The 24,502-nt window shown below is 40.0% G+C and overlaps 1 protein-coding gene and 1 pseudogene across 1 annotated transcript in view; one reads left to right on the top strand and one right to left on the bottom strand.

Moving 5' to 3' along the window:
- The window catches only part of LOC120858012 (dynamin-1-like protein), a 63,472-nt gene extending 39,262 nt beyond the window's left edge, over positions 1 to 24,210 (bottom strand). The window contains exon 1 of the mRNA XM_040233912.1: positions 23,983 to 24,210. Within this exon, the coding sequence (XP_040089846.1) occupies positions 23,983 to 24,084 (102 nt within the window). The 5' untranslated portion in view covers positions 24,085 to 24,210. The remainder of the gene's footprint in view (positions 1 to 23,982) is intronic.
- Positions 1,437 to 4,045, top strand: LOC120857539 (annotated as a pseudogene).
- Positions 24,211 to 24,502: the final 292 nt, after the last annotated feature.

Below are 24,502 nucleotides of genomic sequence, written 5' to 3'. Positions count from 1 at the left end.
GAGCCTTTGTTGGCAAAGTAATGTCTATGCTTTTTAATATGCTGTCTAGCTTGGTCATAACTTTCCTTCCAAGGAGCAAGCGTCTTTTACTTTCATGGCTGCAATCACCATCTGCAGTGATTTTGGAGCCCAAGATAATAAAGTCTATCACAGTTTCCCCATCTATTTCCCATGAAGTGATGGGACCAGATGCCATGATCTCAGTTTTCTGAATGTTCGTTTTAAGCCAACTTTTTCACTCTCCTCTTTCACTTTCATCAAGAGGCTCTTTAGTTCTTCTCTGCTTTCTGTATGTTGTATATATCAATTCAAGACAGCAACATGGGAGGATCCTGAACTCACCTCCTATCATGGGCACACTGAATTTACAGCCACAGGTAGAACAATTCCCTCTGAAAGAAACTAAAAAATTAGATGAGCAACTCCTACATATCAGGCAAATGACAAAAAACCACACTGAAACAGGCTGGAGAAGCTGAGACACAGTCTCACCATAAACCTCACCCATAAATTGTGAGAGAACTTACAACATTCAGCTTCTCTGTGAGGAGCAAAGGGTTTGGGCCCCGCTTCTGGCAGCCCCAACTCCTAAGACCTGCACCTGCAAGACAGGCCACCAAAACTAGCTTTGAAAGCAAGCATGAGAACAAGGCAGAGTGAACTAAAAGAGTTCTTGGAGGGACTGTACAGGTTCACTGTGGCTAACCTCCCAGGTTACAGTGCAGAGCAAGCAGAAAGAAATACCCATGTCCCAGTTTCCCCCTGAAAAAAGTATTTTTGCATGTACTTCAAAAGCTGCTCTCTGAGCCTCCAGCTTCCAACTGGGCTGAACCTAGATACTAAGAACCTCCTTTAGGGGTACTGATAGAACTTAGACAACCTAAACTAATAGGACCCACTAAGAATAAGGTAGGCTATTTGGACAATCACAAAGGTTCGAGACACAACCAAAATCTAGGGCAAGGTTGAACGATAAGATTCATCTCCTACACAAGGCCACTCTTCAAGACTTGGAGAGGTTGCTGTTTATTCTAATGCACCCAAACCACCACAGAGACTCAAGGAAAACAAAGAAACAGAGGAGTATGTTCCAAACAAAAGAACAAGCTAAAACTTCAGGAAAATAGCCTTAATGAGATGGAGATCAATGATATAGCTGATAAAGTTCAAATTAACAGTCATAAAAATGCTAAAATAGCTAGGATGAACAAAGAGATTTTCAACAGAAAGAAAATACCAGAAAGTACCAGAGTTCAACAACAGACTACACGAAGCAGAAGAATCAGTAAACTTGAACACAGAGCACTAGAACTCATCTAATCAGCAGCAAAAAGACAATTCAAGGGACTTATAGGGCAACATTAAGTGGACCAACATTCACATTATAGGAGATTCAGAAGAAAAACAGAGAAAGGGGCAAAAAACTTAAAAAAATAATGGCTGATGATCACTGCCCTAAACTGGGGAAGATAAGAGACATTCAGATCCAAGAAGGTCAGAGAGTTTGTATAAGATGAACCGAAAGAGACCCAAACTATTTATAATTAAAATGTCAAAAGTTAAAGACAAGGAGAGAATTTTAAAAATAGCACTACAAAACAACTTATTGTGTACAAGGAAAATTTCCCACAAAATCAGTAGATTTTTGAATAGAAACACTGCAGGTCAGAAGGGAGTGAGTGGCACAATATAATCAAAGTGCTGAAAGAAAATAACTGCCAACCAAGAAATCTCTACCCAGCAAAGTTGTCTTTCATTATGAAAGAAGAGGTAAGAGTTTCCAGACAAGGAAAAGTCTAGACTGTCCACCACTAGACTGGCCTTAAATGTTAAAGGGATTCCTGCAAGTTGAAACAAAAGGGAGTGAATTAGTAACAGGGAAACAAAGTATGAATTTCACTGATAAAAATAAATATATAGTAAAATTCAGAATAACCTAATGTAAAGATGGTAGGTCAATTACTTGTAAATCTAGTGTAAAAGGCAAAAGTAATAAAAATAATTAGCAAAGGAGGGGAGTAAAAGGTTTATATAAGAGTTTTAGAATAGAATACACTATACTGATGTCATCAATTTAAAATAGACTATATTATCAATTTAAAACAGACTTATAAGTAAGTTTTAAATAAGCTTCTTGGTAACCACAAATCAAAAACTTATAGTAGAAATGTAAAAGATAAAGAAAAGGAATCTAAACATACCACTAAAGAAAAATCATCAAATCACATAGGATGAGAATACGAAAAGGAAAAAAAAAAAGGAATTATAAAAGTCAGAAAACAATTAACAAAATGTCAATAAGTACATATCTATCAAAAATTACTTTAAATGAAAAAAAATTACTTAAAATGTTAAATGGGTTAAATTCTCCAAATAAAAGATAAAGTGCCTAAAAGCATTAAATAAAAAGGACCCATTTATACATAGCCTATAAGAGACTTACTTCAGATGTAAGATAATACACACACTGAAAGTGAAAGGATGGAAAGAGATATTCACATTCAAATGGAAACCAAAGAAAGCTGGGGTGGCTATACTTATATGAGACAAAACAGACTTTAACACAGGACTCACTGGGGGAATTTTTGTAGAAACTAAAGTCCGTGGCCCATGATTTGTTATGTAAGAGAATATTGAAACATCTCCACTTGAGTAAATATCACCAACTTTTATTGTACTTCACATACTTATTTGAAGCCTTGTACATGCCTCACTAAAGCATTTTAGTATTTCATTGGAGTGTGATAGGCAGTATAGCAGGCATCTCTGTGCAGCAGAAAGGAACCCCCAGTACAAATACACCATGGTTCACTGCCTCTTGCCCTGGAAGAGCAGACTCTACACTTTCTGGTGGCATTTTTCCCCCAGTCCTCCTGTAGGTATTATTTCCTCTAGAATATATTCTTTTATTTTACCTGGTAGTTGACAAGGTGGATCTTTGCGGGAAGCTCTTTTAGAAATGCCACAACGGGCTTCGCTGGTAGCACAGTGGATAAGAATCCGTCTGCCAATGCAGGGGACATGATTCTGTCCCTGGTCTGGGAAGATCCCACATGCTGAGACCAGCTAAGCCCCTGCACCACAACTACTCAGCCCGTGCTCTAGAGCCCATGAGCCACAACTACTAAGCCTGTGTACCACACCTACTGATGCCCATGCACTGGAGCCTGTGCTGGGCAACAAGAAAAGCCAGCACAAAGAGAAGCCTGTGTGAGTGAAACCAACACCTCCGAGCAGCAGCTGCCCTGTGGCCAAGGAGGGTTTCTCTGGCCAGTGTTGCTCCCATCAGTCTACAGCACAGGAAATATCTTTGCAAACCTATTCAAGGGCCTTTTTGGCAAAAAAAGAAATGTGCATTCTCATGGTGGGCCTAGATGCTGCTGGAAAGACCACCATCCTGTACAAACTAAAGCTGGGTGAAATGGTGACCACCATTCCCACTAACAGGCTTCAATGTGGAGACCATGGAATACAAGAACATCAGCTTCACTGTGTGGGACACAGGGGGCCAGGACAAGACCTGGCCTCTGTGGTACCACTACTTCCCAAATCAGACAAGGTCTCACCTTTGCGGTTGACAGCAGTGACACAGAGCATGTGAATGAGGTCCACAAGGAGCTCATGAGGATGCTAGCAGAAGACAAGCTTAGGGACACTGTTCTGCTCGTGTTTGCTAACAAATAGGACCTTCCCAGTGCCATGAATGCAGCCAGGATCACAGACACGCTAGGTCTACACACTCTGTGCCACAGGAATTGGTACATTCAGGCCACCTGTGCCTCCAGTGGGGATGGATCTATGAGGGACTGGACTGGCTGTCCAATCAGCTCCAGAACCAGAAATGAGCTGTACTCTTCTCTCCTCCCCTCTCACTCCCTCCTTCTACCCTCGTTTTACTCTCATGTGGCAAACGTGCCCCTATGATGTGAGTGCCAGAAGCTGTCTCCAGGGTTGGTCACAGTGTGCTGCACCATGCTGTAAATGTGCAGATGCAGCCTGCAACTGGGTTTTTATTTAATGTAAATGGTTCTTGTTTCCAATGAGGCAGTTTGTGGTACTCCTGTTCAATATTGTGTGGTAGTCACTTAAGTCCTGTCAGACTCTTTGCAACCCCATGGACTGTATAGCCCACCAGGCTCCTCTGTCCATGGAATTCTCCAGGCAAGTATACTGGAGTGGGTTGCCACTTCCTTTTTCAGGGATCCTCCTGACCCAGGAATCAAACCCAGGTCTCCTGCATTGAAGGCAGACTCTCTACCATCTGAACTACAGGGAAGTTCCCCTATGCAATATTACTCAGCTTTTTTTTTTTTTTTTTGTAAAAGGAAAATCAACCTACTGTTTACTACAGAGAAGGGATTTTAAGCACACAGGTCATCCAAGAGTTGCTGTGTCAGACAAGTCCGATGTGCCTCCTCTGGGCTTTAGATCTGTGTTAAGATGCATTTTGGTGGTTGATTTTTAACCCAAAGTCAGTGCATTTTTTAAAAATAGTTACAAATACAAGACAAGGAGAACACTTGAACACACAGAAGGGAGAAATATGCCTAGTGTAGGTTCTGCAGTAATGGCCTGAATCCAGTCTACTGGCAGTCTCTTTCCCATTGGTAACGTGGAACAGGGCAGAATCAGCCATGATTCATTCTGCATAGTCACAATAGGGTCCCTGTGATTTGCTCTGTTTTGGGTTATCCCACACCCCACAGCTTTTGTGCTTGCATTTGGGCTTATATGGCCACCCAGGAAATGGGGTGAAGGCTGTAGCCACCACTCTCAGAATCCTTGGAAGAACCCCAGTCTTTTCTTGGGTCAGCATGGACACTTTGGTTGGAACACCCTAGCTGGAGCAGGAGTCCTTGAAGTACCCTTGCTTGCCTGATCTAGAGGCTCCTATCTATATATGCTTTCACTCCCTCAGCCGAAGAGTCAGATCTGCCATCAAAAATAATAACCTCTAATTTCTTCCTTTATATTTTCATAAAACACTGAAGAAGCTGGAGCTATTAAACTTCATCTTGGGGAAAAACCCAGAACTGGCTTATTTGGTGTCATCGAACTTCTTATTGCTTTCAATACACAATTAATAATCAAAACAAAAAACTAAAAAAAAAAAAAAAAAAAGCAGGGACTTCCCTGATGGTTCTGTGGTTAAAACTCTGAGCTCCCAGTACAGGGGGCCCAGGTTCAATCCCCAGTCAGGGAACTAGATCCCGTATGTCACAACAGAGCATTCACATAGTGCAATTCAAGATCCCGGGTGCCACAGCTAAAACCCAGAGCTGTCAAATAAATAAAATATATATATTAAAAAAAAAAAAGCAGCAGAGCCCAGGCACCCCAACAAAGAGCAGTCCCTGCTCACCACAACTAGAGAAAGCCCACAAGAGCAAGAAGACCTGGTACAACCAAAAATAAATAAATAAATAACAAATTAAAGAAAATAAAATTACACATTTAAAAAAATGCCACAAGAAGGACCAAGTGTAAGACTACCACTACATTCAACAGAATGGTCAGTTACCCACTCTCTAGCTACTACTCACAAAAATTGCTTGCAAGTCATTTCATCCTGTAGCATTAAGTCTACAATAAATTTTAAACACATTGAATAAACTGCAATTACTCAAATAAAAACCCACTTTTTATACCATTTTCAAGTTTTCTGGAGGATATTGAAGTTTACCAGATATTGAGCAGAACAATCAACTCCTTTCATATATTTATTATACTCTAACCTTGATGCTGGAAGGGATTGAGGGCAAGAGGAGAAGGGGACAACAGAGGATGAGATGGCTGGATGGCATCACCAACTCAATGGACATGAGTTTGAATAAACTCTGGGAGTTGGTGATGGACAGGGAGGCCTGGCATGCTGCGATTCATGGGGTCACAAAGAGTCGGACACAACTGAGCAACTGAACTGAACTGAACTGAACTTACAGTGGGCTTAGTTATCTGATAGCCAGTTCTTCTTTTCCTGTAGATGTTATGGAGGTGTCATGAATAGTCATCACCATGTGGACTAGCCTTCTGTCTTACTATATAAGAATCACTTCTCCCTTCCATAAGAATGTCTTTCCTCCCCTGTGGAGATTTTTAGATCTCTTCTTTAATTTGCTTGGTAGATTCTCTCTTGTAAGTCCCATAAACTCTGTCTTTATTTTTCAACAATATTCCAGATGTGGACACACTACTGTAATAATTGTCTTGGTAAATACAGTGCCATGAACCAAGATAACGCTGTAGGGTCAGTTCTTTCTTTCACCTGTGTAAATCTCAAGGTTACATATATATCCAGTTTTACTTTTGCTAATCATCCTGACCAAAATTGCATATTTTGTAAGTTTTCTGGGATTACAGGCTTTTGAATCTGAGTTGTCCTCTCGACTTTATCATTGCCTCATCAAGTGGTAGCTCTTGTTCCGATATATAGATCTAATAAAATTTTGGAAGAAAATAATACAAAAGAGGTTTAACTTTTGAAATTCTGTCTGCAGGAAGTGGAGTTTCTGAGTTATTCTTAAAGTGAAGAATGTCATTATTTGTTCAAATCTTCTTCTCATCAAAATCTTTGGAAAGATAGGTGCCTCAAGTAAGGCATCAGCTGATCTATATTCTTTGCAGTGTGACTTATTTGTCCCATCAAAATTATTAATTCAAGTAACTTCTTTGTGTTACTATTGGTTACATCAGTCCATTTTATATGATTTTTCAATCTGTTGGTGATACAAGTTTGTTTGAGAAACCACCAACTTGAAAGTCTATTATTACCAAAAATTAATTCTGTTATTTCACTAACACTTTGCAGGTTATCACATTCCATAGCTACACCTAACACACCTATAAAGTCTAATTTTTGTGAAATGTTGTCTTCGATCCACTCTTCTGTAGAAGCAAAGGAGCATTCCCCAGCACCATGAGTTTCATTTTCACTTTCTGTATCAGAATCAATCACTGAGGTTTTTTTTTTTGTTGGTGGTGGTGGTGGTGGTCTAGTACTCACACTGGTGATGCCATCCAACCATCTCATCCTGTGTCACCCTCTTCTGCCTTCAATCTTTCCCAGTATCAGAGTATTTTCCAATGAGTCAGCATTACCAATTCAATGGACACTAACTTGGGCCAGTTCCAGGAGATGGTGAGGGATAGGAAAGCATGGTGTGCTGCAGTCCATGGGGTTGCATAGAGTCAAACATGACTTGGCAAGTGAACAACAACAATAACAAGTATTCACATCATCTGAATCAGAACTATATTCTGAAGAACTATCATCTTCTGAGACACTAGTATATATGCCACTCAGACTACCAGGGAGTACCTGCACAAAATTCACTGAAAAATTCTTCACTCAAAATTTCATGACACATTTTAGAAAATTTTATGGTAATAAACCTGTATGTATAATATACACAAGGTTGGGACAAAAACCTAGTGGAGCAAAATGTGAATGATAATAATCATACGTTGCATAATGAACCCTTAATCAATTTTAAACTCCAACAACTTCCCAAGGTGATATTAATTATATCACTCTCTAAAAAACATATGATACATCTCTGCTCAATAATGTTCAGGAAACAAAAGACATATTAACACATCTCCAGTCAATAATGTGCTAAGACAAAGACTATATTAAGAAAAAAAAAAAGGAATTATGTTATGATATAGGGGTCAATCCGAAAGAGGATATAACATTTGCAAATATTTGTGCTTGCAATATAAAAGCACAAAATACATAAAGTAAGTATTAACAGGCATATAAGGAGAAAGACAGCAATACAGTAAGAGTAGATCATACTAATTAAAATCAAATATCAATCAACACTGGTTTGAAATGACATGTTAGAACATATGGACTATACACATATAGAAAACAACAGAATACACATTCTTCTCAAGCACATAAGGAATATTCTTCAGGATAGGCCACAGGACAAGTCTTAAAAATAAATTTAAGAAAATTGAAATTATATAAAGAGTCTTTCCCAATGATCATGGTATAAAACTAGAAATCAACTGTAAGAAGAAAACTGGAAAATTCACAAATTGTGGAGATTAAACAATATGCTACTGAACAACTATACTGGGCTTCCCTTATGGTTCAGCTGGTAAAGAATTCACCTGCAATGCAGGAGACCTGGGTTGGGAAGATTCCTGGAGAAGGGAAAGGCTACCCACTCCAATATTTGGCCTGGAGAATTCCATAGACACAGTCCATGGAGTCACAAAGAGTTGGACATAACTGAGCTACTTTTACTTCACTTCACTACTGAACAGCTAATGGATGAAAAAAGTCAAGAGAAATCAAAGAATATGTTGAGACAAATGAAAATAGAAATATGCATACCAGTTTTTAGAGGGTAGTTCACAGCAATAAATATCTATTATTTAGAAATAATAAGGATCTTTAATAAAAAAAATCTCATTTTACACCTCAAGGAACTATTAAAAAACAAAGCCCGAAGTTAGTAGTAAAGGGAAGGATTTATCAAAGATCAAATCAGATAATGAAATAGGGACTAACAATAAAAAAAAAAAAGAAAAACTTACAGCTAGCTCTTTAAAATGATAAACAAAATGGACACACATTTAGCTAGCCTCACCAAGGAAAACACAGAGAGGACTCAAATAAATGAGAAATGAAAGAGAGGTCACAATGAATATCACAGAGATATAAAAGATCATGAGAGACTAGTATAAACAATTATACATCAAAAAGTTGAACATTCCAGAAGAAACAGACAAATTCCTATCAAAAAAAATCTAACAAGATTGATTCATAAAGAAAAAGAAAACCTAAACACATCAATTACTAGTAAGGAGACTGAATCAATAATTAAAACCAACCAACAAAAGTCTAGGTGCTGAGAGCTTCACCAGTGAATCCAAACAATCAAAGAATTAACACTCCTCCTTCTCAAACTATAGCCAGATATCCTGGAATGTGAAGTCAAGTGGGCCTTAGGAAGCATCACTACAAACAAAGCTAGTGGAGGAGATGGAATTGCAGTTGAGCTATTTCAAATCCTAAAAGATGATGCTGTGAAAGTGCTGCACTCAACATGCCAGCAAATTTGGAAAACTCAGCAGTGGCCACAGGACTGGAAAAGGTCAGTTTTCATTCCAATCCCAAAGAAAGGCAATGCCAAAGAATGCTCAAACTACCGCACAATTGCACTCATCTCACACGCTAGTAAGGTAATGCTCAAAATTCTCCACGCCAGGCTTCAGCAATATGTGAACCATGAGCTCCCAGATATTCAAGCTGGTTTTAGAAAAGGCAGAGGAACCAGAGATCAAATTGCCAACATCTGCTGATCATCAAAAAAGCAAAAGAGTTCCAGAAAAACATCTATTTCCGCTTTATTGACTATGCCAAAGCTGTGTTTGACTGTGTGGATCACAATAAACTGTGGAAAATTCTGAGAGAGATGGGAATACCAGACCACCTGACCTGCCTCTTGAGAAACCTGAATGCAGGTCAGGAAGCAACAGTTAGAACTGGACATGGAACAACAGACTGGCTCCAAATAGGAAAAGGAGTATGTCAAGGCTGTATATTGTCACCCTGCTTATTTAACTTATATGCAGAGTGCATCATGAGAAACGCTTGGCTGGAAGAAGCACAAGGTGGAATCAAGACTGCTGGGAGAAATATCAATAACCTCAGATATGCAGATGACATCATCCTTATGGCAGAGAGTGAAGAACTAAAGAGCCTCTTGAATGTTGTTGGAAGGAAAGTTATGACCAACCTAGAGAGCATATTAAAAAGCAGAGACATTACTTTGTCAACAAAGGTCTGTCTAGTCAAGGCTATGGTTTTTCCAGTGGTCATGCATGGATGTGAGAGTTGGACTGTGAAGAAAGCTAAGCGCCAAAGAATTGATACTTTTGAACTGTGGTGTTGGAGAAGACTCTTGAGAGTCCTTTGGACTGCAAGCAGATCCAACCAGTCCATTCTGAGGGAGATCAGTCCTGGGTGTTCATTGGAAGGACTGATGCAGAAGCTGAAACTCCAATACTTTGGCCACGTGATGCAAAGAGCTGACTCATCTGAAAAATCCTGATGCTGGGAAAGATTGAAGGCAGGAGGAGAGGGGGACGACAGATGGTTGGATGGCATCACTGATTCAATGGACATGAGTTTGGGTAAACTCCAGGAGTTGGTGATGGACAGGGAGGCCTGGCGTGCTGCAGTTCATGGGGCTGCAAAGAGTTGGACACGACTGAGTGACTGAACTGAATTTCCCAAACTCTTCCAAGAAAGAAGAGGTGGGAATAATTCAAAATTCATTTACAAGGCCAGCATTACCTGATACCAAAACCCAGGCAGGACCACCATAAGAGAAGAAAACTGCAGGCCTATATCCCACAAAAACACAGATGCAAAAATCCTCAACAAAATTACAGCAAATTGAATTCTGTAATTCATTAAAAGGATCATATACCATGATCAAATGGGATTTATTCCAGGGATGCAAGGATGGCTCTGTTACACAACGCATTAACAAAATGAAGGATAAAAATCAGATGACTATCTCAATACATGCAAGAAATACATTTGACCAAATTCAGTATCCATTCATGATTAAAAAAAAAAACTCAACAAAGTGAATAAAAGACGGAGCATACCTCAGCTTAATAAAGGTCATACATGATAAGCTCACAACTAACATACTCAATGGTAAAATGCTAAAAGCTTTCCCTCTAAGATTAGAAACAAGACAAGGGTGCCTACTCCTGACACTTCTAGTCAACAAAGTATTGGAAGTTCCAGCCAGACCATTAGGTAAGAAAAAGGCATCTAAGTCAGAAAGTAAAGTAAAACTGTTACTATTTGCCATGATATTATATGTAGAAAACCCTAAAGACTCCACAAAGAACTGTTAAAACTAATCAATGAATTCAGTAAAGTTGTAGGATACAAAGTCAATATGCAAAATAGGTTTTGTTTCTGTACCATAATGAACTATCAGAAAGAGAAATTAAGAAAACAATCCCATTTACAATTGCTCCAAAAGAATAAAATACCTAAGAATAAACTTAACCAAGAAGTTTATTTAAAAGACCTGTACATTAAAAACTATAGAACACTGATGAAATAATTGAAGATACAAATAGAAAGATATCCTATGCTCATGGATTAAAAGAATCAAGATTGCTAAAACATCCATACTAATAATCTACAAATTCAATACAATCCCTATCAAAATTTCAATAACATTTTTCAAAGAAACAGAGTAAATAATCCTAAAATTTATAAACAGGATAGCCAAAGCAATTGTGACAAAGAACAAAACTAGAGGAGAGGCATCATAACATGCTTCCTGATTTCCAACTATGTTTAAAAGTTGTAATAGTCTGGGAGTTCCCAGGCAGGCTAGTGATTAGGATTCTGAGCTTTCTCTACCATGGCCCTGGTTCAATCCCCCTCGTCAAGGAGCAACTGAGATCCCTCAGGTCACAATATGATGCCATAAAAGATACCACCTCACACCCGTTAGAATGGCTATTACCAAAAAGGGAAGGAATAAATGTTGTGCAGGATGTGGAGGAAAGGAAACCCTGATATGCTGTTGGTGGGAATGTAAACTGGTGCAGCCACAGTTTTAAAAACAGATACAGAACAATGGAACGGAGAGCTCAGAAATAAACCTACGCATATATGAACAATTAATTTACAACAAAGACAACAAGGATATATAATAGGGAAAGGATAGTCTCTTCTATAAATGGTATTGGGAAACATGACAGCCACATGCAAAAGCATGAAACTGGACTACTATCTTACACTAAACAAACAAAAATCAGCTGAAAAATGGGTTAAAGACTTGAATATAAGCCCTGAAAATGTTAAACTCCTAGAAGAAAAAACATAGGCTGTAAGCTGCTTCACACGGGTATGGGTGATGATTTTTTTGGATTTGACACCAAATCAAAGCCAACTAAAACAAAAATAAACAAAGAGGAGTACAAAAAAACTAAAAAGCTTCTGCACTGCAAAGGAAACCATCGATAAAGTGAAAAAGGAACCTATAGAATGGGAAAATATATTTTCAAACCACTTATCCAATAAGAGGCTAACATACAAAATATACAAAGAACTCAGACAACTCAATAACAAAAGACAACACACACACACACACACACAAATAACCTGATTTAAAAATGAACTTTGGGGGATTTCCTGGCAGTCAAATGATTAAGACTCCAGGCTTACACTGCCAAGGGCCAGGTCCCATTCCTGGTGGGGGAACTAAGATCCTACAAGACACATGACATGGACAAAAAGAAATAAATAAAAATGAACTTAGAAGCCAAGTAGGCATTTTTCCAAAGAAGACATACAAATGGACAAATAAGGACATAAAAAAAGGCTCAACATCACTAATCAGTGTGTTGTTGTGTGTGCTTAAGACTCTCTACGACCTCATGGGCAGGAACACTGGCTGCTGCTGCTGCTGCTAAGTCGCTTCAGTCGTGTCCGACTCTGTGCGACCCCATAGACGGCAGCCCACCAGGCTCCCCCGTCCCTGGGATTCTCCAGGAAAGAACTCTGGAGTGGGTTGCCATTTCCTTCTCCAATGCGTGAAAGTGAAAAGTCAAAGTGAAGTCGCTCAGTCATGTCCAACTCCTAGAGACCCCATGGACTGCAGCCCACCAGGCTCCTAGGCCCATGCGATTTTCCAGGCAAGAGTACTGGAGTGGGGTGCCATCGCCTTCTCCGTAAATTGGTGCAGCCACTATTTTAAAAAACAGTATGGAAATTCCTCTAGAAATTAAAAATAGAGCTATGATCCAGCAATTCTACTTCTGGGTATTTATCTAAAGGAAACAAAAACACTGAACTGAGAAGATATATGCATCACCATGTTCACTGCAGCATTATTTCAAATAGCCAAGAAATGGAAATAGCCTAAATGCCCACAAGTGTATGAACAGATAAAATAAATGTGTGTATGTATACACACATACACACACACACAGAAATATCATTTAGCCATTAAAAAAAAGAAGGAAATCCTGCTATTTGCAACAACATGAATGAACTTTGCTAAGTAAAATAAGTCAGAGAAAAAGCAAACAGCGCATGATCTCATTAGTATGTGCAATCTAAAACAAAAACAAGTCATAGAAAACAGACTAGTGGTTGCCAGAGGTGGGGGCTGGGTGAAATGGGTAAATGTGATCAAAAGGTACAAACTTCCAGTTAAAAATAAGTCACAGGGATGTTAAGTACAACACAGTGGTTTTAGGTAATAATATATTATAGTGTATATTTATAAAGTGTGAAAGTTACTAAGTGAAAGAAAGTGTTAGCCACTCAGTTGTGTTGACTCTTTGAGACCCCCTGGACTGTAGCTCACCAGGCTTCTCTGACCATGGGATTCTCCAGGCAAGACTACTGGAGTGGGTTGCCATTCCCTTCTCCAGGGAATGGAGGAAATCTTAATAGTTCTCATCATAAGAAAGAATTATAACTGTGTGGTGACAGATGTTAACTACACTTATGGGAGTGATTGTTTCCCAATGTATACACATGTCAGATCATTATGTTACACAACTGAAATTAATATAATGTTTACATGTCAATCATATCACAATTTTTAAAAATTTATGTGTCAACACACACAGACCGAACAAAACATGTCTGTGCACTCCCAATTTTTACCTCAGTATTCTAAATGCCATCAGTTTCTTCAACAACTGGTTAGATCAGGGCTTGTTTCCCCCTGGTGATATAAACACTCCCATGTCTACACTCTTTCCTCCACAAAGGTAAGTAGCTACAGGAGCTTCAAAGTGGCAAAAGTCACAGCCAGCTTGCTGTGAAAATAGGGCTCACTCGGCACTGCAGTGTCTTCTGCTCTTTACATCTCTGATACTCCCAAAACTGACTTAATATCCTGTATACTTATTGTGTATATGGTCTCAGTGTAATTTTTTAGTTTCTTCCAAACTGCACTGTATTGAGATTTATAATGTCCTGGATTTATATTTTGAGATGGACCCTTAACGTTTTCTCATAGCTTTAGCTCTTTCTGATAACTATCATCAACTGGGAGTAGGAAGTTGTATTCTTTTCATGCAACTGAAAATAGGATTGTTGTAAATATTCATTCATGCCACATTAACCAAAGCTGATTTAGTTTTTAACTTTTAAGTTTTTACTTTTCATTGCATAAAGCAGACCTCTCAATGTTTATTTTGATAATAATATAACAGAAAAAAAGTACATTTACTGTTTTTAACTTTTTATTTTGAAGTAATTTTAGTTTTATAGAAGGTTTCCGTAATATTTTTCATGTTTATTTTTAAAGAGTTCTTTTTAAATTTTTTATTTTGGGCTGCACTGGGTCTTGGTTGCTGCATGCAAGCTGTCTCTAGTTGCAGCCAGCAGAGGCTACTCTCCAGTTGCAGTGTGCAGGCTTCTTATTGCAGTGGCTTCTCTTGTTGCAGACCATAGAATCCAAGGCACAGGCTTCAGTAGCTGCAGCTTGCAGGCTCAGTTGCGGCACATGGGCTTATTAGCTGCCCCAAGGCATATGGAATCTTCCCAGCCCAGGGATCAAACTAATGTTCTTTGATTGGCAGGCGGATTGTTAAGCACTGGACCACCAGGGAAGTCCTGTCTCATTTATTTTAAATAAAATATTTCTGAGTATCCTTAGAAATATTAACTTTTTGGATATTTAAATAAATAAACATGTTTTTACCACAAAGTTCAAACACTCCACCTATTGACAAAATGTGCATCCCCAGTGTACTTCAGACAGTAAAGAATTCACCTGCAATGCAGAAGACCCAGGTTCAGTCCCTAGGTCAGGAAGATCCCCTGGAGAAGGGAATGACTACCACTTCAGTATTCTTGTCTGGAGAATTCCATGGACAGAAGAGCCTGGCGGGCTATAGTCCATGACGTCGCAGAGTCGGACACAACTGAGTGACTAAGCTCGCAGCACACACACACACTGGCAAAATATAAATCTAAAATTTAAACCACTTCAGTTATCCCAGGTCCAAACTTGCTACAATGCTAAAGACCTTAAGGAGCAGTTTTTTTCCTGGTTATAAAATACAGACCCAGTGCTGTCTGGAACATAAATGGTAGGAGTGAAATATAGATATCTGAAAAGCAAAAGCAATATTCAGAAAAATCCCTACTTTTTTCATACAAGCAGGAAAACTTGGGGAATGTGGCATGAATCTACATACTAAAAGAATGCAGTGAAACTCCACCATGTAGGATAAACACAAAGAGATCCACATGGGGACAAATTATAGTCAAACTGGTGAAAGACAAATATTGAAAGCACCAAGAGAGAAGCAGAGAATCAACTCAAATACAGGGGATCCTCAATAAGATTAATAATAATAATACAATAAATTTATCACCAGATATCTTGGATGCCAGAGGTAATAGTATGACATTTAAAGATGTGAGACAAAAAAATCTATCAACCAAGAATTCTAGATCTAATTTAATACTTCGAGGGCAATACTCCCCAAAGCAATGGAGATTCAACACAAGCCCTATCAAAATCCAAACAATATTGTCTGCAGAAATGGAAATACCAGTTCTAAAACTTCTATGGAATGAATGGCAAGGGACTCCTCACTGCAAAACAATCTTGAAAAAAAAAAGAACAAAGTTGGGAGGCTCATACTTTTTGTTTTCAAAATATACTACAAAGTTACAGTAATCAAAACTGTGTGTGATACTGACTTAAGAGGAGACCTAAAGACCAACAGAAAATAACTGAGAGTCCAGAAATAAGCCTATACATCTACAGTCAATTGATTTTCAACAATAGTGCCAAGCCCTAATGTGGGAAAGGATAGTCTCCAACAAATAGTCCTGGATCAACTGCACAGGCTCATGGAAAGGAATGAAGGTGAACCCATACTTCATACCAAACACAAAAATTTACTCAAAATGGATCAGAACCTAAATGTAAGAACTGAAACTATAAAACACTGAAAAGAAAATAAAAATAGTAATAAAACAATAAATTTTCATTACTCTGGACTTGACAATGTGTTATATATGACACCAAAATCACACACGACAAAAGAAAAAGATTAGTTAGACTTCATCAAAATTGAAAACTTTTGTGCATCAAAGGAATGATCATGAAAGTAAAAAGATAACCTTCAGAATGGGAGAAAATATGTGCAAATCATACACTGATAATGATCTTGTATCCAAAATACATAAAGAATTCTGGCAACTCAACAATAAGAAGACAAATAATCCCAATAAGCACCTAAAAAGATATATATTTCATTAGTCACTAGGGAAATACAAACTGAAACCAAGAGATATCACTTCACATTCTTATCAGAATAGCTGTAATAAAAAAACACAATAACAAGTTTTGACAAGGATGTAAACAAATTGGGACCCTGGTTGTTTGCTACCATAAATAATCTGGGGCTTCCCTGGTGGCTCAGATGGTTAAGACTCCACCTGCAATGCAGGAGACCCAGGTTCAATCCCTGGATTGGGAAGATCGACTAGAGAAGGGAATGGCAACCCACTGCAGTATTCTTGCCTGGAGAATTCCATGGACAGAGGAGCCTGGTGGACTAAGAGTCAGACACGACGAGTGACTAACACACACACAGAGACAGTGTAGAAACAGTTTGGTGGCTCCCCAGAAACTTAAAATATAGAATTACCATACAACCTCATTTTTATTTGTAGATATATACCAAAAAGAACTAAAAACAGGCATTCAAATATTTGTACACAAATATTCATAGCAGCCCCATTCACAACAACCAAAAGATAGAAACAATCCAAATATCCATCAATAGACGAATGATAACAAATATGGTAAATACACACAATAGAAGATTAGTCATCAATTAAAAGAAAGCACTGGTACATGCTACAATGTGAATGAATCATGTTATATTAAGTGAAAAAAGCCAAACTTAAATGGCCACATATTATATGATTTTCTTTCTATAAAACTTCCAGAAAAGGTAACTCTATTAATAGGGGGGAAAAAATGGTGGTTGCCAGGGACTCAGGGGAAAGAGAATTACAAAATGACTGCTTAATGGATGCGGAGTTTTCTTTTGGGGTGATGAAAATATTTTGGACACAGACAGAGGTGGTGGTTGCACAACACTATGAATGTACTAAATGCCACTGAATTGTACACTTTAAAACAGCTAATTTTTATGTTATATACAATTTCACCTCAATGATTTAAAATACATTTTTTTTTAAGTAATCAGCAGAGATCTGATCTTTTAAGATCTACACAGAGAACCTAGGGAAAAAGAAAAGGAAAGGGAAAAACATGAGTTTACTTAATACTGAAGGAATGAAACTAATTCCTAATCAATATTTGGCACCAAATTACTAAACTTAGTGAAGCTATCACCTCTACAGTTCAGTTCAGTTCAGTCGCTCAGGCATGTCCAACTCTTTATGACCGCGTGAACCGCAGCACGCCAGGCTTCCCTGTCCATCACCAACTACCGGAATTCACCCAAACTCATGTCCATTGAGTCAGTGATGCCATCCAACCATCTCATCCTCTGTCGTCCCCTTCTCCTCCTGCCTTCAATCTTTCCCAGCATCAGGGTCTTTTCCAATGAGTCAGCTCTTCGCATCAGGTGGCCAAAGTATTGGAGTTTCAACTTCTGCATCAGTCCTTCCAATGAATACCCAGGACTGATCTCCCTCAGGATGGACTGGCTGGATCTCCTTGCAGTCCAAGGAACTCTCAAGAGTCTTCTCCCACATCACAGTTCAAAAGCATCAATTCTTCAGCCGTCAGCTTTCTTCACAGTCCAACTCTCACATCCATACATGACCACTGGAAAAATCATAGCCTTGACTAGACAGACCTTTGTTGACAAAGTAATGTCTCTGCTTTTTAATATGCTCTCTAGGTTGGTCATAACTTTCCTTCCAAGGAGTAAGTGTCTTTTAATTTCATGGCTGCAATCACTATCTGCAGTGATTTTGGAGCCCAGAAAAATAAAGTCAGCCACTGTTTCCCCATCTATTTGCCATGAAGTGATGGGACCGGATGCCATGATCTTACTTTTCTGAATATAGAGCTTTAAGCCAACTTCTTCACTCTCCTCTTTCACTTTCGTCAAGAGGTTCTTTAGTTCTTCTTCACTTTTTGCCATAAGGGTAGTATCATCTGCATATCTGAGGTTATTGATATTTCTCCTAGCAATCTTGATCCCAGCTTGTGCTTCCTCCAGCCCAGTATTTCTCATGATGTACTCTGCATATAAGTTAAATAAGTAGGGTGACAATATACAGCCTTGAGGTACTCCTTTTCCTATTTGGAACCAGTCTGTTGTTCCATGTCCAGTTCTAACTGTTGCTTCCTGACCTGCATACAGATTTCTCAGTAGGCAGGTCAGATGGTCTGGTATTCCCATCTCTTTAAGAATTTTCCACAGTTTGTTGTGATCCACACAGTCAAAGGCTTTGGCATTATCAATAAAGCAGAAATAGATGTTTTTCTGGAACTCTCTTGCTTTTTCAATGATCCAGCGGATGTTGACAATTTGATCTCTGATTCCTCTGCCTTTTCTAAAACCAGCTTGACAAACACAAGACAAATGTAGGCGTATCAGGAAGGAGAGCACCAGATTTCAGAAGGATCTGATAAACTGTAGATAACAGTGCTGCAGAATGCAGGAAGTGGGGGTATATATGTACACACTTTTTTAAAACTAAAGAATTCCAGAAATGATTTAGTGATTTCTAAAAAAAGACAACAGCAAGAGTTCCTAAAGCTGTACAGAACCTGAAACCCTGATATACCAGAGAAAGGTTTGTAAAATGGTACACTACTGTGGAAAACAGTTCCTAAGGAACTATGGCAGTTCCTTAAAAAGTTAAACAAGAGTTACCAAAGTGAAAGTCACTCAGTTGTGTCCGACTCTTTGCGATTCCATAGACTATACAGTCCATAGAATTCTCCAAGCCGGAATACTGGAGTGGGTAGCCATTCCCTTCTCCAGGGGATCTTCCCAATCCAGGTTCAAACCCAGGTCTCCCACATTGCAGGCGGATTCTTTACTAGCTGAGTTACGAGGGAAGCCCAAGAGTTCCCAAATGAACCAGTAATTCTACTCCTACATACAAGTAACCCCAGAACAGCACAAGAGGTTAGAGGCACTAACCGTCCAGTAAAAAATCTGCATATAACTATACAGTTGGCCCTCTATAGCTACAGTTCCACATCCACAGATTCAACCATCCACACATTATATAGTACTGCAGTATTCACTGGAAAAAACAATTCAAGTAGGCAGTACTGAAATATTTACTGAAAACAATCTGAATATAAGTGGACCTGTACAGTTCAAACACATATTGCTCAAGAGTAAGTTATATATGGGCTTCCCTGGTGATGCAGAGGTTAAAGCGTCTGCCTGCAATGTGGGAGACCTGGGTTTGATCCCTGGGTCGGGAAGATCCCCTGGAGAAGGAAATGGCAACCCATTCCAGTATTCTTGCTCGCTCAGTCGTGTCCAACTCTTTGCAACCCGTGGACTGTAGCCCACCAAGCTCCTGACCATGGGATTCTCCAGGCAAGAATACTGGAGTGGGTTGCCACTGCCTTCTCCAGGGGATCTTCCCGACCCAGGGATCAAACCTAGGTCTCCCACATTGCAGGCAGACGCTTTAACCTCTGCACCACCAGGGAAGCCCATATATAACTTACTCTTGAGCAATATGTGTTTGAACTGTACAGGTCCACTTATATTCAGATTGTTTTCAGTAAATATTTCAGTACTACCTACTTGAATTGTTTTTTCCAGTGAATACTGCAGTACTATATGTGTGGATGGTTGAATCTGTGGATGTGGAACTGTAGCTATAGAGGGCCAACTGTATAGTTACATGCAGATTTTTTACTGGACGGTTAGTGCCTCTACCCTCTTGTGCTGTTCTGGGGTTACTTGTATGTAGTAGAATCACTGGTTAATTTGGGAACTCTTGGGCTTCCCTCATAGCTCAGCTAGTAAAGAATCCACCTGCAATGTGGGAGACCTGGGTTTGAACCTGGATTGGGAAGATCCCCTGGAGAAGGGAATGGCTACCCACTCCAGTATTCCGGCTTGGAGAATTCTATGGACTGTATAGTCTATGGAATCGCAAAGAGTCGGACACAACTGAGTGACTTTCACTTTGGTAACTCTTGTTTAACTTTTTAAGGAACTGCCATAGTTCCTTAGGAACTGTTTTCCACAGTAGTGTACCATTTTACAAACCTTTCTCTGGTATATCAGGGTTTCAGGTTCTGTACAGCTTTAGGAACTCTTGCTGTTGTCTTTTTTTAGAAATCGCTAAATCATTTATACATCCAAGAGAACTGAAAACATATTTTCACACAAAAACTTCTGAACAAAAGTTCATGGCAGCATGATTCAATATAGACAAAAAGTGGAAATAACCCAAATATCCATCAACTAATGAACGGATAAATAAACTGTGGCATGTCTAGACAAGGGAATATTATTCAGCCATAAAAAGTAATGAAGTATTAACATCAATAGATGCTACAACATGGATGAACATAAAAACCATTATGCGGAGCAAAAGAAGCCAGACACAAAAGGCCACATATTGTATGGTTACATTTATTTAAGAAATGTCCAGAAGAGGCAAATCCAGAGAGACAGAAATTTGGTTGCCAGGCCATGGGGGAGGGCAAAATGAGGAGTGACTGCTAATGGACATGAAGTTTCTTTCTGGGGTTATGTAAATGTTCTGGAATTAGATAGTGGTGATGGCTGCATAACCTAGTGAATATACCAAAAACCACTAACTGAGTGGTTGGAATGTATGTTACATGAATTATACCTTAATTTTTTAAATGTTAAACAGTTGGTTTGCAGATTGGTCATTTAAAACCCAAGATTCCTTTTCCTTCAGTATTTGTCTGAACTGCTGAAAGTAGAGTGCTGAAATTACTGAAAGAACAGGCAAAGTGAAAAGCACAATACTAGCAACACCAAAGTCACCTCTATTGGGATTCCTCTACTAGGTTGTGGTTTACATGGTTTATGTGGACTACATACCTGGGGGGGCTCCTCCTTCCGATTCTCAACTTAAACAGTGATTAAATTTCCCAAGTGGAGTCACAAATGTCACTGAAACCTTATCTCCTCCTCTACCTGCAAAGTACACCAAGGTTTAAAAGTATCAACCTTCTCTCTTCCCATTTTCTGTTCTTTCCACATGGAGGTTCTCAGCAAAAGAAGAAGGAAAGCAATTCATTTAGCTAAATCCTAAAACCTGTGAATGATCAAATAAAACATCTCTCTCCTCAACCTCTCCAACTCTCTCAGCCTCATATAAATATTATTTGAAATTTAAGAAATAAAATATTCAGGGGTCAGCAAAGGTTGCCTGGAAGTTGATACTTTGGAGCAAGAATGCCACCAAAATCAAAAGGCTACTGAAGAGTGGCATGCCCTTAGACTAAGCTTCCCAGCTTTTTCCAGTTTTAAAATCAAAGACTCACTATTACACTTTTCAAATCAGGTTCTACGAACCATCTACATCAGAATCATCTATGTTGCCTGGACCACCCCAGACTTGTAAAATTAAAATCTCTGGGGATGGCGTCCAGGAAATTTATTTTCAAAGTAATTCTTATACATTCAAGTTTGAGAAAAAATTCCCCAGACTGAGATCTGTAGCCATTTAAAGTATAGGTAAAGTGTAAGACAGAGACATTACTGCCACTGAGAAGTTTACCACTCGAACTAACTACAGAGCATTTACTACATCTGTAACTCACTCACTGTACACTACTCCATTACATGAGAGGTGCTGTATATATGCTACACAACATTAAATGGCTTAGATGACAAAGTAATGGTGTGCTTATATTCAGATCAAGAAAAGTTTTTTTCCAACATATTGAGGAAAATATGAGAAAAAAAACACATTGCTTCTATTCTTATGTATTTCTTCTGTACCTGATTAATAAAGGACTGAATTTCAATTAAGGGCATGAATGGAGATAACCCCCATTAAATCAAGTCTAAAAACTGAATAGTTTTTTAGACTTCTGCGTTAATCCTAAACATTAACATGCAAATATGGCATACACCTATATAGCATGTAACTATCACTATTAGGATGGTTTTTGCTGACATATGTTAATAATGACTTTCACAATGCTGAGATCTTTACTTTTCTACCCTGTTCCCTCCCTAATTTTGCCAACAAATTTACTCACTGAAATAAACTCTATTTCATGTAAGGAAAATCTTTCTTGATTTTAAACTATGCTAACACAGTATAGCTCTGATTCTTTTACTGCTTCATACTTAAAAAGCATTGAGACCCTATTAAAAGCATATGGAAAGTTTCTGATCTACAGGTAGGAAACACAAATTACCATCATCTTTTCCTCTATTTTTATTTACAAAAACAGACTGGTTTTGATGATAAAAGCCCAAGTGTTTAAAAAATATTATCCAGTAACTCATTCAAAGTATTTATCTTTGAAGCATCTACTAAATACACAGAGACTGTACCAAGAGCTAGGAATAGGAACACAGCAGTAAACAAAATAAACTCAAAAAAAATTCTCATAATTTACTGTGTTAATGAACCAGAGTATCTAGTCATTACAAACATTAAGCTACAAGTACCATAATATGTGAAGGCAGAATTGAGCCCATATACCAATCCTATAATCAACCAAGGAAATGTGTCTCTGAAATAATTTCTAAAAAGCCCCTCTCGCCCACCCTAGACAGGGTGTCTATGGTTTCCAGGGTTACTAGTGTCTGGAAATACTCTATTTTGAGTTCCCTCTCAAAATATTTATACCCTATACTCTATATTGCGAGAAGGCAATGGCACCCCACTCCAGTACGCTTGCCTCGAGAATCCCATGGATGCAGGAGCCTGGTAGGCTGCAGTCCATGGGGTCGCTAAGAGTCGGACACGACTGAGCGACTTCACTTTCACTTTTCACTTTCATGCACTGGAGAAGGAAACGGCAACCCACTCCAGTGTTTTTGCCTGGAGAATCCCAGGGACAGAGGTGCCTGGTGGGCTTCCGTCTATGGGGTAGCAGAGAGTCGGACACGACTGAAGCGACTTAGCAGCAGCAGCAGCAGCAGCGATGAACCTGATGGAAAGTGAGGAAACCGTCCCCTTTCCAACAGAAAACATCATTTTAAAAAGCCTGTGGTTGATTCTCTTCAACCAAGAAAGCAGCAGGCAGAGAAAATGAAATGTATACTTCTCTGTCATACTAAGTTATTTCAACATTTCCACATGTAAAAATGTATTATCTACAAGAGATGACAACATGAAAAGATCAGAGAACCTTGATGCCCAATTTAGATGGAAGTCAAAAACCACAGCCTACGCAGAAAAATTGACCATCTCTTCCTTATATCCACATACTCCAAGTACAAGCTGGTCTGGGTTTGTTTGTTTTTAACTGCTTCGGTGTTTTCGAAACGGGAATCACATGGCAGGAAAACACTCAGGTGCACCTAAGTAGGGGCCCTCCTGGGCCCCGACACCTAAAGTTCCAATACTGATTCCGCAGCCCCTGAGCAAGGCAAGGAGGGAAACAAACACCCCGCCACCCTGAAACCAACCTAGAAGGGGCTACCCGGCCCCGCGTGCCCCATGCGTCCCCCAGGTGCCCTTGGAAGCAGCGGCCCGCGGGGGAAGCCGCGCCCGGTCCCCGCGGACTCCAGTTCCGCTCGCCCGTCCCTCCCCCACCCCGCCCCCGGCACCCGCGGGACCGCGGCGCCGGCTCCGCCCCTCGCCTCCCCGCCAGGCCCCGGACAACCAGCCCGGGTGCAACGCAGCCCCAGGCGCCCAGGCGCAGCAGCGCCCTCCTCCCACAGGCCGCGAAGGCCGGTCGGGGAGCAAGCGCTGCCGCAGCCTCATCCAGGCCTGCGCCCCAGGCTCCGGCCTGGACGGAAGCCGCCCTCCTCTCTCACCTGCGTTCCCACCACCACGATCTGAGGCAGCTGGATGATGTCGGCGCCCACCGTGTTGAAGACGTCCTGGAGTTTGTTAATAACAGGAATTAGCGCCTCCATAACTCGTAACACACAAGACCCCAGCCGGGCCGGCCGCGGCAATGAATGGGGCCGGGGCCCAGAGTCCGCCTCCTTCCTCTTCTCCCCCGCCCTCTCCTCGGGAGCCGGCACCCATTGGACCCCGCCCGGCCGCCCGCTACCTGCCCCCTCCCGACGGGCCATGCGCCAAGACGGAGGCGCAGGAAAACAGACGCTGCCGGGAGTTGTAGTTCTGGCGCGGCGGACCGCCAGGGCCTACAGCTTCCGGAAGGCTGCGCAGCCCAGGCGGGTCGCCAACTTGCGGGGAAGGATGCTTGGGATTGCGCTGCTGTCAAAAGAATAGGGAGCGAGGCCCAGAGAGTCAGGAGGAAGAGATACATTTTTACTTGTCCGCGAGGCAAAATAAGTGTGAAAATTTCGGATAGGAATATGTGTTAAA

Source organism: Oryx dammah, unplaced genomic scaffold (assembly GCF_014754425.2).
Source record: "Oryx dammah isolate SB20612 unplaced genomic scaffold, SCBI_Odam_1.1 HiC_scaffold_29, whole genome shotgun sequence".
Lineage (NCBI taxonomy): Eukaryota > Metazoa > Chordata > Mammalia > Artiodactyla > Bovidae > Oryx > Oryx dammah.
The sequence above is the reverse complement of the archived record's forward strand: the minus strand, read 5'-3'. Positions and strand labels throughout refer to the sequence as shown.